The 15,476-nt window shown below is 44.2% G+C and overlaps 1 protein-coding gene and 1 long non-coding RNA gene across 2 annotated transcripts in view; one reads left to right on the forward strand and one right to left on the reverse strand.

Annotated features, from left to right (window-relative positions):
• Window positions 1-1,319: 1,319 nt before the first annotated feature.
• LOC115101246 (guanine nucleotide-binding protein G(z) subunit alpha) overlaps window positions 1,320-15,476 on the reverse strand; it is a 48,116-nt gene continuing 33,959 nt past the window's right edge. Inside the window, exons 2-3 of the mRNA XM_029620589.2 lie at window positions 13,172-14,607; window positions 1,320-2,603 (exon numbers count right to left, since the gene is read on the reverse strand). Of these exons, the coding sequence (XP_029476449.1) occupies window positions 2,259-2,603; window positions 13,172-13,894 (1,068 nt within the window). The 5' untranslated portion in view covers window positions 13,895-14,607 and the 3' untranslated portion in view covers window positions 1,320-2,258. The remainder of the gene's footprint in view (window positions 2,604-13,171; window positions 14,608-15,476) is intronic.
• Window positions 12,199-15,476, forward strand: part of LOC135562411 (uncharacterized) — a 43,878-nt gene continuing 40,600 nt past the window's right edge. The window contains exon 1 of the long non-coding RNA XR_010459927.1: window positions 12,199-12,282. This is a non-coding gene — a long non-coding RNA (uncharacterized LOC135562411). The remainder of the gene's footprint in view (window positions 12,283-15,476) is intronic.

The raw sequence follows: 15,476 nt of genomic DNA on the forward strand, positions 1-15,476 counted from the left end.
TTGAGTTATCCGGCACGGCTCTGACAGACACTGTCCTTGTTTTTACTCAGTCACGTCGATCCTTCCATGCAAGCTAACTTAATGAAGCAATAATGCATAGATTCTGATACATTCTAAATAAGCAGGAGGCTCTGTGGCTGGCCAAACAGTGACCTGTGTAACCATTTGCAGTCGGAAAAGGTCATGCAGGGTTTGTGCTCTAATTAGAGTGGAATGTGTGGTCATCCTAATCGCCTCTGCCACCCTGTCACGTCTCTGCTGCAACACAATTCTCATTACATAAATCAATTTACCAGTAATTGAATTGCCTACTCTAATGGTGTGTCAATTATGTGTCCCTCCCTGGTAGTGCAGCATGGTGGCCCAGAAAAGCACAGGCTCTTTTTATGGTTATTTAGGAGAGAAGAGAGAGAGATGGTTTAGGAACTGCATGTCCCACTCACAAATTGGAAAATACTTTATGGAGGGAAATAGTGGGAGCGTGGTGTGAGATTAGAATTAGTGGCATAAGTGCCTCATCAGCCACAGTGTCTGGAATGCTATTTGTGGAAACTTTTCTCATGCAGATCTGAAACATAGCAGCATGTATTTCCCTGTATACCCCTACCCTACCCATGACCACCACCCAAAAACACATTCTTTGCACAACCAGGATTTGCATAATTCATTTTATTTGTTATTTTTTTTATAGTTCTTCTAAATTGGCTGTTTTTTGTTGAACTGGACATCCTGTAAAGTCAAGTCTGAAGCCCTTAGCTGAGTTTGCACATCATCCTCTTCGCTGAAAAGTTGAGGGATGGAGGAGAGTAGAGCGGGGCTTTCATCCCTCTCTCTCTCTCTCTCTCTTTCACGTTCTCTTTCACTCTAACTCAACCTTTTATTGATCATTTGTTTTAACAGTGAACCTTACAGCATATTTACACATGAAACCCACTGTATAACCACGTCCACATAGACAATGCAAGGAGGGTTAAACTGAAACGTTTGTTTTTTTGTCATTCATATTTTTTGCAGTCTTAACTTTTCTCCTTTAATCCTCCCCTCCATCCACATTATGTTCTCATGCTGGGTTTGTAATGAGCTTGTCATTGATGTCATCACCATCATCTCAATTTATAGAACTCTTTTCAATATATTCCTCTTAGACAACAGCTGTACAATCGTACACAGTGTTTGACTTTTATATATATTTTTGGGGAATATATTAGTTAAACCTAAAATAAAAGTAATCATATCTGAAGAAAAATGTATCAATATCCCAAAGTAACAAAATCATGCATGTTTTACGGTTTCTGTCAATAAAAACCCAAAAGATAATATTATTGATGGGATCTGTTTTTATTTACACTAAAATTGGCACTGTTTTTTAAAGTCTTTGTTGCTGGAAACTGGAATGATCTTAGCGAACACTCGATGACTCTATGGCGTGAAACACTCTCCTGGTAAGTCAGAGAGACCTGCTCTAAAAAGCAGGTTTTGACAAATAAAGAAAGACCAACAGAATAACCTTGAAGAGCCATTCAGCCCTCAAAAAATGAGATCCAATGTGTGTAGATAAATACCCTTTACTTCAGCTTCAGACTGTGGAAGTTTTCTCCTATGGACGGAAACCCTGTGATATACAGTAAATCATGTCCTCGTACGATATTCCCAGGACATCTGTGACTCATCATCTCCCTATACCTTGCCAGGTGAACCCACCTTTTAAGGGGGAAAAATCCAAAGGAAATTATTGATTTTCAAAATTCTTCTCGCAAAGCAGCATTCAATGACTCAGGTAAATCAAACAACCTAAAAAGACAAATGTAACTTTGAAACTGACAGTAAAGAACTCGGACTGCTCAATCCCAAGTTTGGCAGGCAGAGGGTAGGGGACACGGTCTTCAGTTTCCAGTGTTTCCATGTCAAACAAATGCTTGACAGTTGATCCCAAGTCCTTGTGTGTGAGCAAAAATAAGGATGTGTGTGTACATGTGTGTTTGTGTGTCTCTACATACTTATATATTCAGTGCAAACACATTTATGCTGACCTTGGGTGAATCCCATCTTGACCTTTGACCTTCAAATCTAACATTTCAAGCAGGTCGGTTGAACCTATAGCCTGTCCCTGACAATCCCCAACCCCCTTGCAGGTTTTTTCTTTCTTCCACTTCCTCAAAGAGACGGAGAGACAGGCAGACCTTGTGTGTACCGTGCCTGGTAGCGAGCGGGCCTACTGCTGCCAAGCAGCCCGCTCTCCCCCCACCCTATCCCCAGTCCTAGCACAGCCCAATGTACTTGAGGTTGTTCTGGATGATCACATCTGTGACTGCATCGAACACAAACTGGATGTTGCTGGTGTCTGTGGCACAGGTGAAGTGCGAGTAGATCTCCTTGGTCTCCTTGTTGCGGTTGAGGTCCTCAAACTGGCGCTGCACGTAGACCGCTGCTTCCTCGTAGGTGTTCTGACCTCTGTAGTCGGCGAAGCACACGGTCAAAGGGATGCGCTTGATCTTCTCGGCCAACAGGTCCTTCTTGTTGAGGAAGAGGATGAGTGAGGTGTTGGTGAACCAGTTGTTGTTGCAGATGGAGTCAAACAGACGCAGGCTCTCTGCCATACGACTCTATAGAGAGGAGGGAGGGAGAGAAGGAGAAGAGTCAATAATGAGATTTTTTCGTTTGCGTACTGACATGAGACACAGCTTATTGATATGTGGGAGAATGGCTGTTCAACAAACAATGAACCAGCTATCTCACAGGATCCTTTGAATGCTATTTTACATACAGGCTGTTTGTAGCCTTGATTGTGTTAAATTAATTGGAGTTGATTTAATCTATCATTTATTGGTTATTGGTTGTGAATATGATTTGCTTCAACTGTTATATCTGCCAAAAAATGTAATACAAAGTTGCCAATAACTCATTGAAAATGAGAACAGGTTTTGAACCTATAGTGTAGATAAAAAACAATATTTGTGGCTGTTGCTCTGCACGTCATAGATTTCAACTCGAGCAGCCAAAGGTGTTGGCTTCTATGTTGTCTAAACATGTGATGATGACTCGGTCAGACAAAGACCTGCACTTAATCTCTCATCCTGCAGGAAAACAGAGCACATGTCTCCTCTGTCACTAACCTTAGCATGAGTAGAGAAATGTTACGGCCCACATAAACACTAACTGAGTTACAGTAAAATAGCACATCAAAGACTTGTTTTTTAGGTCAGGTGAGTATGAAATGTATCACAAATCAAAGGTATTACGTTTCATGGAACCTCCACTGTGTGTTACTCTGAACTCAACCATGTACAGGAACAATTGCCAGTGTGAACAGTTGGACTAAGCGACAGAATAGACTTGATAGGTTGAGTACATCTCTTAAGCCCAACATATACTCAGCGATGACATATTTACGCAACCCTTCAGCTTTAGTCATGGAAGCATAAGCATAGCCTGCCTGACGTTGGCTTTGCCCAAAACACAACTTCACTGTCTCTTCTCTTTCTATGATTGCTAGACTGTATTTTTGGACTCATTTTAAATTACGCAATATGCATATCTTGTGGTTCTTAGTTTTTTTGAACCACCAGACTAAGACCCATTTGTTTTGTGCTGCCTCAGAGATGTCAGCTGTGCGTTATCTAAACCCCTAGGATAAGTTGTATTTTTCTTCTAAAAATGTTTTCCAAATTCCTGAAACGGAGCCAGTTCTGTTACCAACATTTTTTAACTTTTGGTGAATGTTTGTGTTTCAAACCTCTAAAACCCATTAAATGTTAAAAAAAACAAAGAGGACGTTATAACAGCTCCCTAAAATACTGGCATACTGAAAAATATTTGCACATATTACTGGGTAGTGTAGTTGTTATAGAAGTATAACAAGGAAACAGTTGCTGATCATGCTGGGCAGTTGGTGAAGCCAAATGTGAAAATTTGAACAATCTGACTGACATCATCAGTACAGATGCAGCAAGTAGAGCACAGTAATGGATTATGCTTTTCCAAAGATGTACAATATCTATGTGACTAACAAAAACCTTAGGCCTGATAGATCTGATATTACATTAAAGCCCCCCAATGATTAACAGTAGACGTACTGCAAGAATGTGCCTTTATCTGAGAGAGAGAGAGAGAGAGAGAGAGAGAGAGAGAGAGAGAGAGAGATATGGATGGGGCTGGAGAGGCTGCAGGCATGTCGTGTGTATCCAGTAGCTTGTGACTGAAGGAGGAGCTCATTTCGAAGACTGGGCTGCTGTTTAAAAGGTTACACAAAATATCATGGTGCTCTGAGCAAATCACAAGATCAAGAAAGAGTGAAAGAGAGAGAGAGAGAGAGAGAGAGAGAGAGAGAGAGATATGTGTGCAATGTTAAACCAGGGACTAGGCAAATTAATTCAGATGCCTTTATACTATAAATTATATGAACCAATCATCAATATACGGACTTGTTATGGATCTGAAGCAGCTCTTGGTGGAGCTTAGAGATTCTCCAAACAGGAACCGGTGCAGTGGCGTGAGACACAGGCTCTTTTCTCTGGTATAAGTAGGCATCCTTGGTGTCCACATCACCAACAAACTATCTGGGTAAACACACCAAGAAAGTTGTGAGGAGGGCACGACAACAACTTTTCCCCCTCAGGAGACTTGCCATGATTTGCCATGGGTCCCCAGATCCTCAAAAAGTTATACAGCTGCACCATCGAGAGCATCCTGGCCGGTTGCATCACCGCCTGGTATGGCAACTGCTCGGCATCAGAACGTAAGCCGCAACAGAGGGTAGTGTGTACATCACTGGGGCCAAGCTTCCTGCCATCCAGAACCTATATACCAGGCAGTGTCAGAGGAAGGCCCAAAACATGGTCAAAGACTCCAGTCACCCGTCATAGACTGTTCTCTCTGCTACCGCATGGCAAGCGGTACTGGAGTGCCAAGTCTAGGTCCAAAAGGCTCCTTAATAGCTTCTACCCCCAAGCCATAAGACTGCTGAACAATTAATCAAATGGCCACCCGGACTATTTGCATTGAACCCCCCCCCCCCCCCCTTGTTTTTACACTGCTGCTACTCTCTGTTTATTATCTATGCATAGTCACTTTACCCCTACCTGTACAAATGACCTTGACTAACCTGTACCCCCGTACATTGACTCGGTACCCCCTGTATATAGCCTCATTTTTGTTATTTTTGTTATTTATTTTTACTTTAGCTTATAGTAAATATTTTCTTATCTCTATTTTCTTAAAACTGCATTGTTGGTTAATTAAGGGCTTGTAAGTAAGCATTTCACGGTAAGGTCCACACCTATTGTATTCGGCGCGTGTGACAAATACAATGTCATTTGATAATAGGGACTGAGCTCAGGGCCCTAAGCAGTGTACACTAAATAAGGTCAGAGCCAGTGGCTCCTGCCCTCCACATGTTCTCAGAGGTTCTACGCCAGAGCCCTGCTGCATGGAGAGGAAGGCAGAAGCCCACTCACTGTGCTTTGGGATCCTCTATACTCCGTACCTGCCGACTCCATCATAGTAAGAGTTACAGCTTCTCTGAGGGAGAGTGGCAAGGAGGGAAAGGGGAGTGGGTACCAGGGTAGCAGCACACAGCATGAAGCTCCCCTCTCCCATAGACTCTACACACACCATCACCCTCCCTCTCCATGGCCTCCTGGCAGTGCCCCTTCTCCCTGAGCACTCTAGACACACAAGCCTACGCTTAAGTATTAATGAGGAGGTTCAACCCTGTGTTAATGCTTTGTTTCCAGTAAATATATATCCTGGAGTGAGTGAAGAGCCACCCCTCCATAATTCAATTCATTAAGGTTCGCTTCATATGGCACTACCATATAATTGGCAGAGCCTCAAAGAAAAGGGCTCTCTATACACATACACTCTCTCTCTTGTCTCAGTTCTCTCTCCTCTCGCTGGCTGTACACTGTGCTGCTGCTCTTTGCAACATCCAATCAAAAGCTCGGGGTTCTAAATGTGCAGCCTATAAAACAACATTTCATTCCAGGATCATTTGAATTCAAGACGGTTCCACAAGCAATTTTTATGTTTCAATGTGTTACTGTCATTGATGTCCCCCCCATACATTCTCCATACCGTAATAATTGTGATTTACAATGTACACATTCATCAAGGACTCTAAAGTCTAACTCACATGACTACTACTGCTTGCTAGACACCCCTATTATTTACTGGCAAAAGTGTTGGGTTACAACACAGTGCACTTTGCTGTGTGTTGGTTAACATCACATGTCAAACTCATTCCACGTAGGGGCGAGTGTCTGCGGGTTTCACTCCTCCCTTGTACTTGATTGATTAATTAAGGTCACTGATTAGTAAGATACTCCCCTCAACTAGTTGCCTAGGTCTTAATTGAAAGGGAAAAAACTACAACCCACAGCCACTAGGTCCTCCATGGAATGAGTTTGACACTCCTGGTATACATGCATGGTTGGGAGAAAACATGGTGGCTTCGTAGAAATGCTCTATGTGGATTAGGAGAGGCAAGGACTAACTGAGTTTGAGATTGTAAACTATGTTTAAATATTGACTACATTATATTGCATAGTCGGTGAGTGTTTCAAGAGCTAAGCCAAGAGTGGAATGCCTGGCAAAAGTATTCATCCCCCTTGGCGTTTTTCCTATTTTGTTGCATTACAACCTATAATATAAATGTATTTGTATTTGTATTTGTATTTCATGTAATGGACATACACAAAATAGTCCAAATTTGGTGAAGTGATATGAAAAAAATGACTTGTTAAAAAATATATAGATTTAATTAAAAAATGGAAAAGTGCTGCGTGCATATGTATTCACCCCCTTGCTATGAAGCACCTAAATAAGATCTGGTGCAACCAATTACCTTCAGAAGTCACATAATTAGTTAAATAAAGTCCACCTGTGTGCAATCTACTGTAAGTGTCACATGATCTCAGTATATATACACCTGTTCTGAAAGACCCCAGAGTATGCAACACCACGAAGCAAGGGGCACCACCAAGCAAGTGGCACCATGAAGACCAAGGAGCTCTCCAAACAGGTCAGGGACAAAGTTGTGGAGAAGTACAGATCAGGGTTGGATTAAAAATTTTGAACATCCCACAGAGCACCATTATATCCATTATTAAAAAATGGAAAGAATATGGCACCACAACAAACCTGCCAAGAGAGGGCCGCCCACCAAAACTCACGGACCAGGCAAGAAGGGCATTAATCAGAGAGACAACAAAGAGACCAAAGATAACCCTGAAGGAATTGCAAAGCACCACAGTGGAGATTGAAGTATCTGTCCATAGGACTACTTTAAGCCGTACACTCTACAGAGCTGGGCTTTATGATAGAGTGGCCAGAAAAATAAGCAAACACGTTTACCCACACGTTTAGTGTTTGCCAAAAGGCATGTGGGAGACTCCCCAAACATATGGAAGAAGGTACTCTGGTCAGATGAGACAAAATTGAGCTGCATTGCCATCAAGGAAAACGCTATGTCTGGCGCAAACCCAACACCACTCATCACCTCGAGAACACCATCCCCACAGTGAAGCATGGTGATGGGGACTGGGAGACTGGTCAGAATTGAAGGAATGATGGATGGTGCTAAATACAGAGAAATTCTTGAGGGAAACCTGTTTTAGTCTTCCAGAGATTTGAGACTAGGACGGAGATTCACCTTCCAGCAGGACAATGATCCTAAGCATACTGCTAAAGCAACACTCGAGTGGTTTAAGGGGAAACATTTAATTGGCTTAGAATGGACTAGTCAAAGCCCACACCTCAATCCAATTGAGAATCTGTGGTATGACTTAAAGATTGCTGTACACCAGTGGAACCCATCCAACTTGAAGGAGCTTGAGCAGTTTTGCTCAAGCTTACAGAGACATACCCCAAGAGACTTGCAGCTGCCGTTTCTGCAAAAGGTGGCTCTACAAAGTTTTGACTTTGGGGGGTGAATAGTTATGCACGCTCAAGTTCTTTTTTTTGTCTTGTTTCTTGTTTGTTTCACAATAAAAACTATTTTGCATCTTCAAAGTGGTAGGCATGTTGTGTAAATCAAATGATCCAAACCCCCCCAAAAATCTATTTTAATTCCTAGTTGTAAGGCAACAAAATAGGTAAAATGCCAAGGAGGATGAATAATTTCGCTAGCCACTGTATGTCCCTCAAACTCAACTCTGGACCTTGAAGCCTATTCCACTTCATTGTTCCTGTCACGATCGCTGTCGTCGTGGAAATGACCGGACCAAGGTGCAGCATGGTGAGCGGACATTTATTTTTTTTGATAAATTTCGCCAACAAAACAAAGAACAAGGAAACGACCGTGAAGCTTACTTAGGCTATAATGCTCCTAACAAAGACAACTACCCACAAATACAAAAGGAAAAAAGGCTGCCTAAGTATGATTCCCAATCAGAGACAACGATAGACAGCTGTCCCTGATTGAGAACCATATCTGGCCAAAACATAGAAACAAAGAACAGAGTTTCCCAGCTGAGTCACACCCTGACCAAGCAAACATAAAGAATAAAAAGATCTCTACGGTCAGAGCGTGACAGTTCCCCTCTAATCAGGGACTGATTTAGACCTGGGACACAAGGTGGGTGCAATATCAGGTAAAACTAAAAACAAGCAGGCTCCAGATCTCATAGGGTAAGAGTTGAATACCCCTGCTCTATGTCATCCTATCTGCTGTGAAACCCAGTTTCCAATTAGACATAATTCCCTAATCATTAATATAAAATTGTATTACCTTAACTCGTTTAATTAGGACTTTCATATTAACTTGTTAAATTGAAGCGTGAGAAAGTACGCCTACGCTCCTTAGGAGATGTTAAACCTGTTGATAAGTGTGGTCCTATTCTGGATCCTCTCTGGAGTCACTGGACACTTTAATTTAACATCTCTACTATGTCTATGGGGCTTAGAGTGCAATCACAGATCACTGTAACAGCTCTTTGAAATGTATGTCCACTGTACAACACTCCAACCAACAAGCCCTTGTACTTTGTTCTCACCTCACATACACCCAGTATGCAACCCAGTTGTTGTGCACTCCCTACCGCATACAAACATTCATTTACTTACAGTACACGCACCCATGCAGGCAGAACACACACACGCGGAAGTGCACGCACGTGCACACACACCTCATATCTATTCTCTCCAGTGCTGCTGTCTGTTGTACAGTCCTCCTCCCCCTCCCCTAGTCACAGCTCACTGTCAACAGCCCAGGATTAGGAGCGTTTGACTGGTCTGTTGCTAGGCAACTGAAGCCATGGCAACCAATTCATTATGAAGACAGAGATGGGACAGGGTAAATGCATCAGGGAATATGGGCTGGTGGGTCTAACATCCCTGTGTAGCATGCCCTACCAGTGATTCAGCACTACACTACATGTGATGGAATAAGAGAGAGTTGAGATCTAATTCCTAATTCTACGGATACAGTACTCATGATTCTGCCCATTCATGTCCTCTTTGCAGTCATTCAGCCTTGTATTACATGTTAGCATATCATAGTCAAAGGTCATCATGCGTTCCCCAGCCTCTTGTATTCAAACTCTTCCTTGAAATTACCTCTGGACCTGTCCTGTCCTTTCGCTGCAGATCAAATCTACAGGCAGACACACACCCTACCCACTCTCTCTTATCTTCTCTCCCCTTCTCACCTCTCCCCAAGATCAAGCACTAGGCAAGCACTATAAGTCATTACAGCTCACAGAAACCAATATTCCAAAGCTGAACAATTAGCTATGCTATTGTTACATCAATTTGTTCATCATTTGTTCTTGTCTGTCAATGGCTGAGAAACATCACATGAGCTATCTAATCCAATCAGGTGCCTTGGCAAAAAAAGAATAATAATAAATTGGACATTCAACATCAGCCGATTGCGCAAAGGATGTTGGCAGTTTAAGGTAACCATTGCAACTGGGTCCATTTTGTTAAAGGGCATGGCAGAATGATGACTGTGGTTAGTGAGTTGAGTAGGTTATACTATAGAGCCATACCCACTCCATTACTCATGTAATTGTAGATCCAGCACTTTTTCTCTGTGGAGAAACATCAGCTCTCAGTCACTCTTCTCCCAGTTCTGCTGTGGCTCTCTAGGAAGCTTTATCTTGATAATTTGTTTCCTGCTCTCTCCCTATCTCTAACCTAAAGACTCCTCTATCCTTAGCTGTCCCATACACATATACTGACAAAAAAAAACTGTGGCATCAGTAAACTGCCTAGAGATAATGCCAGGGGTTCCTTCTTGTCTCACAGTGACTCAAAGAAAGATTTCTGCACCAATACACACACAAAAAAATAAATACCTCAAAATATATTCCTGTTTAAGACGGAGTCATTTTGTCCTTTGTGAGAGGGGGGAGAGAGAGATTGCTATTTGAGAATGAGCGGCGTCAACTCCCTCAGAGGAGGTATGGGGGATCGCAGGGAGGTAGCCACTGAGAATCTGGGCCAGCCCTAATGCTGTCTCTCTCCATGACTCCCTCCCTGACTCTCTTCCTCTCTGACTTCCTAACAGTCTCAGAATCCCTCCATGTCTCCCTGCTAGCCTCCCTGCCAATCCCTGCCTCTTCAGACGCATTCTAATCTGGCTCCAAAGGTTTATGAGACACATTGGGACATAATGTTACCCGGGGATTCTGTGTCCATTGTGTGTGAGGATTTGAAGTTACGGTTTCAAGATACAATACATGACCAGAAGTATGTGGACACCTGCTCGTCGAACATCTCATTCAAAAATCATGGCCATTAATATGGAGTTGGTCCCCCCTTTGCTGCTATAACAACCTCCACTCTTCTGGGAAAGCTTTCCACTAGATGTTGGAACATTGCTGAGGGGACTTGCTTCCAATCACCCACAAAAGTAATAGTGAGATGGACACTGATGTTGGGAGATTAGGCTTGGCTCACAGTCAGTGTTCCAATTCATCCCAAAGGTGTTTGATGGGATTGAGGTCAGAGCTCTGTGCAGGCCATTCAAGTTCTTCCACACCAATCTCGACAAACTATTTCTGTATGGACCTCACTTTGTGCATGGGGGCATCGTCATGCTGAAACAGAAAAGGGCCTTCCCCAAACTGTTGCCACAAAGATGGAAGCACAGAATTGTCTACAATAATAGCCATAGTTCCTCCTCCACCAAACTTTACAGTTGGCACTATGGATTCGGGCAGGTAGCATTCTCCTGGCATCCGCCAAACCCAGATTAGTCCGTGGGACTGCCAGATGGTGAAGCGTCATTTATCACTCCAAAGAACGCGTTTCCACTGCTCCAGAGTCCAATGGCCGCAAGCTTTACACCCCTCCAGCCAACGCTTGGCATTGCACATGGTGATCTTAGGCTTGTGTGTGGCTTTCGGCCAGGCCATGGAAATCCATTTCATTAAGCGCCCAACGAACCAACGAACAGTTATTGTAATGCTGACGTTGCTTCCGATGGCAGTTTGGAACTCGGTAGTGAGTGTTGCAACCGAGGACAGACAATTTTTACGCTCTATGTGCTTCAGCATTCGACAGTCCCATTCTGTGAGCTTCTGTGGCCTACCACAAAGTAGCATCCTATGATGGTGCCATGTTGAAAGTCACTGAGCTCTTCAGTAAGGCCATTCTACTGCCAATGTTTGTCTATGGAGCTGAAATAGCCAAATTCACTCATTTGAAGGGGTGTTCACCTACTTTTGGCCATGTAGTATATCAACAGAAAATGTGTCAGAGTCAGACACCACTACTGCTGGAGCTGTTTTCGTCATTTCAAACATCGTACATCATATGACGTGCTTGAAGGCTTGAAATACACCAGAACTTGGTTTGTACTAGAACAAAATGTTTCTCTGAACACAACACGTCATATGATGTGGATTGGAATAACTAACCTCTGTGCAGGCCTATCAACATTCCATAGTGTCTAATTAACAATTAAAATAGTATTCATGTTATTCATGCTCATCTCTCAAACCTTGAAAACACATTGGGTTGAAAAAGCCTGTGGCAATAAAGGGGAAAGCTGTGTAAACTGTTCCAACAGACACTTTACTGATAAGGTCCCAAATCAGCTGTGGCTGCCAACCACACCCAGAGTTCATAAATAATGTCCACTGGCTGAGTTCTCAAAGACAGGGGAGGAGAGCAGTCGGGGCTCTGAATTCTTAACAATCCCTTTTTTTCCTTCTCCATTCCTGACTTCCTCTCCTTCTTTCTCTTCATCCCCCCCGTTTCATCCAGGAAGTCAATTGTTCCTGCACCTGCGACATCCCACTGCTGAACAGTGCCCTCGAAAGCTGCTAATTCTCACAGGTACACCCTCACACCTTACACTGTGAACTCAATTAACACCTAACTGCATTTTCCTCTGAAGAATGTATTTATAACTCGCTAAAACTAATTGATTTCATGTACTAACTCAGCCAGGACCTAGTACATCTTGTCTTATTTATGTTACACGTGAATTATCAGGCCACAGTTGCCACAGGAAGGTAGAGTATAGCTAAAGGTTACAAACAAGAACACAATGCACGTTGTCATATGTTACAGCAGCAACTTTCCCTCCCTTTCTCTAACAGCTAAGATCCAAACCTCTCTGTAACTAACATGTTTTCCGGGAAATATATTGTAGATAAGGAGAATCTAGACCATGACAAAAGCATTCTATGTTGTTTTATGAGAAGTAGCATTCAGGGGAATGCAGAACGTTTGTATAGAAGTAGTAATGAAGCAGCAGAAATAGCATGAGACTCATGTGCTGTTGCATGTGTTATCTGCTATCAATGCTTCTCGCAATAGTTAGCTCTCTATCTATGAATAAAGTCTTCCCTTTTCATGCTTTCACTGGGCAAAGATATCATATCTACACAGAATGTCAGATACATGTTCCTCTTTGAATCGTTAGATAGGGGTTGTTACTTGATCCTTTACCTCCAACATTCTGAGGACACATGCTAGAGGTCAACTTGGGCCTCTGCCATTTTGAATGATATTATGATGTACAGTATATTCAATTCTGCAAAAATAAGTCGTGTGGTAAGAATTGACCTTAAATGTAATCCACCCTGAGAAGTGTGAAGAGGAGAACACCACAGTGTCATAGATAACAGCACACCCCAAGGGTGTGATGACAGAGTGTGGACAGGAACTGACTGGTTGTGTAATGGCTAATGTTGCGTGTGTTGCCCATGGCTTCCCTTACCGTCTGGTTGTCTTCATAGAGCTTGAGGTCATAGCCGCTTAGCTCCACACAGAAAATGATGGCGGTCACGCCCTCGAAGCAGTGGATCCACTTCTTCCTCTCTGAGCGCTGCCCCCCCACGTCTACCATCTTGAAGGTGAGCTCCTTGAAGGTGAACTTGTTCTCCACGATGCCCGTGGTCATGTCGCGGGAGCGCAGGATGTCCTCCACGGTGGGGATGAACTCGTTGGAGGAGATGCGGTCCAGGTCGTTCAGATAGTAGGCAGTGTTATCCTCCAGGTGGTACTCGTTGGAGCGGCAGAAGCACTCCTGCACTCCTGAGTCATCCCACAGGCGCTTCATTACCCCATGCAGCTCCGCTGTGATCTCCCCTTTGCTCTCGGCCGGCCCGGTCAGGGCGAAGAGCTGCACGGCGTCGTAGGCGCGGTCAGGGTTGTGGAAGTCGATCTTGAGCGTGGCGAGGGCGCGGATGATGCGTGTGAGCGAGTCAATAGCGTTGTAGAGGATGAGGGGCTTGTACTCCTTGCAGGCGTCCAGATTGAAGCCTCCACTGTGGATGATCTTCATCTGCTTGACGATGGTGCTCTTGCCAGAGTTGCTGGTACCCAGCAGAAGGAGCTTGATCTCACGCCGCTGCCGCTGGCTCTCCGAGCGCAGGTGGCGGTCGATCCGCCGGGAGCGCCGGGCCGCCTCCTTCTCCTCTGAACTCTGCCGGCAACCCATGGTCGTCTGCCACGCGGTGAACACTGAGGAAAACGTGGTGATCGCAGAAGAGAACGTGCCGGGTGGCAAAAATGGCGTGTATGGGATCAAACCGAAATAATCCGAAATATCAAAAAGAGCAGAGATGAGAGACTAGGCAAAAGAAAAAAGGAATGTATGTCAGAGCAGGGATTGGATTATGTTTGAATCCTTAATGCTGCAGGGGCTTGATGGGAAGAGAGAGAGACACTTTCCTTCAAACCTGCCACTCAGAGCACACAGAGAGAAATGGGAACCACAGAGCAGGAATGACTCAGGAGTATTTTATTATCCTCGTGGTCTAGGGTATGTCCGTTGGTCTTCTGTGGGTTTATCCCAGGCTTTGCGACTAGCGTTGCCGTAGAGCTCTACCAGGACATGTTGGGAGGCCCACACAGAGCCTGGAGCTGGGGCTGGACTACCTGATGCCACGGGGGCTGGGGGTCATATCAGGGGTTACCCCCCTTAGGAAGCTTGCGGAGCAGGAAGGGAGAGGGAGGTGTTAGTAGAGACAGTGTTCAGGGATGATGTGTAGGTGTACAAAACCCCCTCGCTCTCCTCCCTCATGGCTCTCACGTCGCCATTCCCTATCTTTGTGACTGCAGTCATCCACGTCAGTCCTTCCCGCGTTGTCCTTCTCTCTGGGCTATATTCTGCTCTGTTTCCTCGTCTCAGGCGAATGAAAGCCCCCGTTCCTGCCAACAAAAGAAGAAGAGGAGAGACATGAGCAATGAGCACAGAGTCATGATGAATTAGAGCATAGGAGCCCGAGAGGAACAAAGAGGTGAACTGCTTCATAAACGTCTCAACACAAACACACAAAATACAAATACTCAAATGCACACTCAAACATGTAGACAGTGAAACACAAAATATTGTACCCCCCAAAGCTGACCATGTGTGTCCGCTAAAAGGCATTTGAGGACACAGCACACGTTCTCTTGGTCAAAGCCCTGACCTGTATCTCGGCTCCCCAGCTGTGTTGCCATAGTGTCCCTCTCTGTGCTCATTTCCTCTTTACTGTTTGTTTCTAACAGGAGTTTCTCCCATCTATCTCCCCATGCAGCCCTGTGTTACCATAGACCCATTCAGAGCTGAGTCACACACAAGCAAACACCCACATGTACAGACATACATACATGCATACACACACGTGCATCCACACACACTCATTCACACACACAAAAGCAAACACAAAAGGTTTCCAGGGTGTGAAATGGAAACAGATCAAGATTAATGTCTCTCCCCCTATCCACTCTCATCTCACTCCCTTCTCCCCTGGCCTCTCACTCCCTTCTCCCCTGGCCTCTCTCCTACCTTCTCCCTTGGCATCTCTCCTACCTTCTCCCTTGGCCTCTCCCCTCCCCTTCTTTCTCCCCTGTCTCCCTTGTTAAACTGATATAAGGGGTGCTGTTTATTTACTATCACAGTGGAAAATAACTGCCTCAAGTCGACAGGTGCCCCTCACTATTTAATTCCACTGCAAAGCATGATCTGTCCTTTAACATCCAGTTTGTGATCCTGCAGGAGCATGGTTTAAGAAAAACTGTCAATTCTCTCAGCT

The sequence above is a fragment of the Oncorhynchus nerka genome, linkage group LG19, assembly GCF_034236695.1.
Source record: "Oncorhynchus nerka isolate Pitt River linkage group LG19, Oner_Uvic_2.0, whole genome shotgun sequence".
In the NCBI taxonomy this organism is placed as follows: Eukaryota; Metazoa; Chordata; class Actinopteri; order Salmoniformes; family Salmonidae; genus Oncorhynchus; species Oncorhynchus nerka.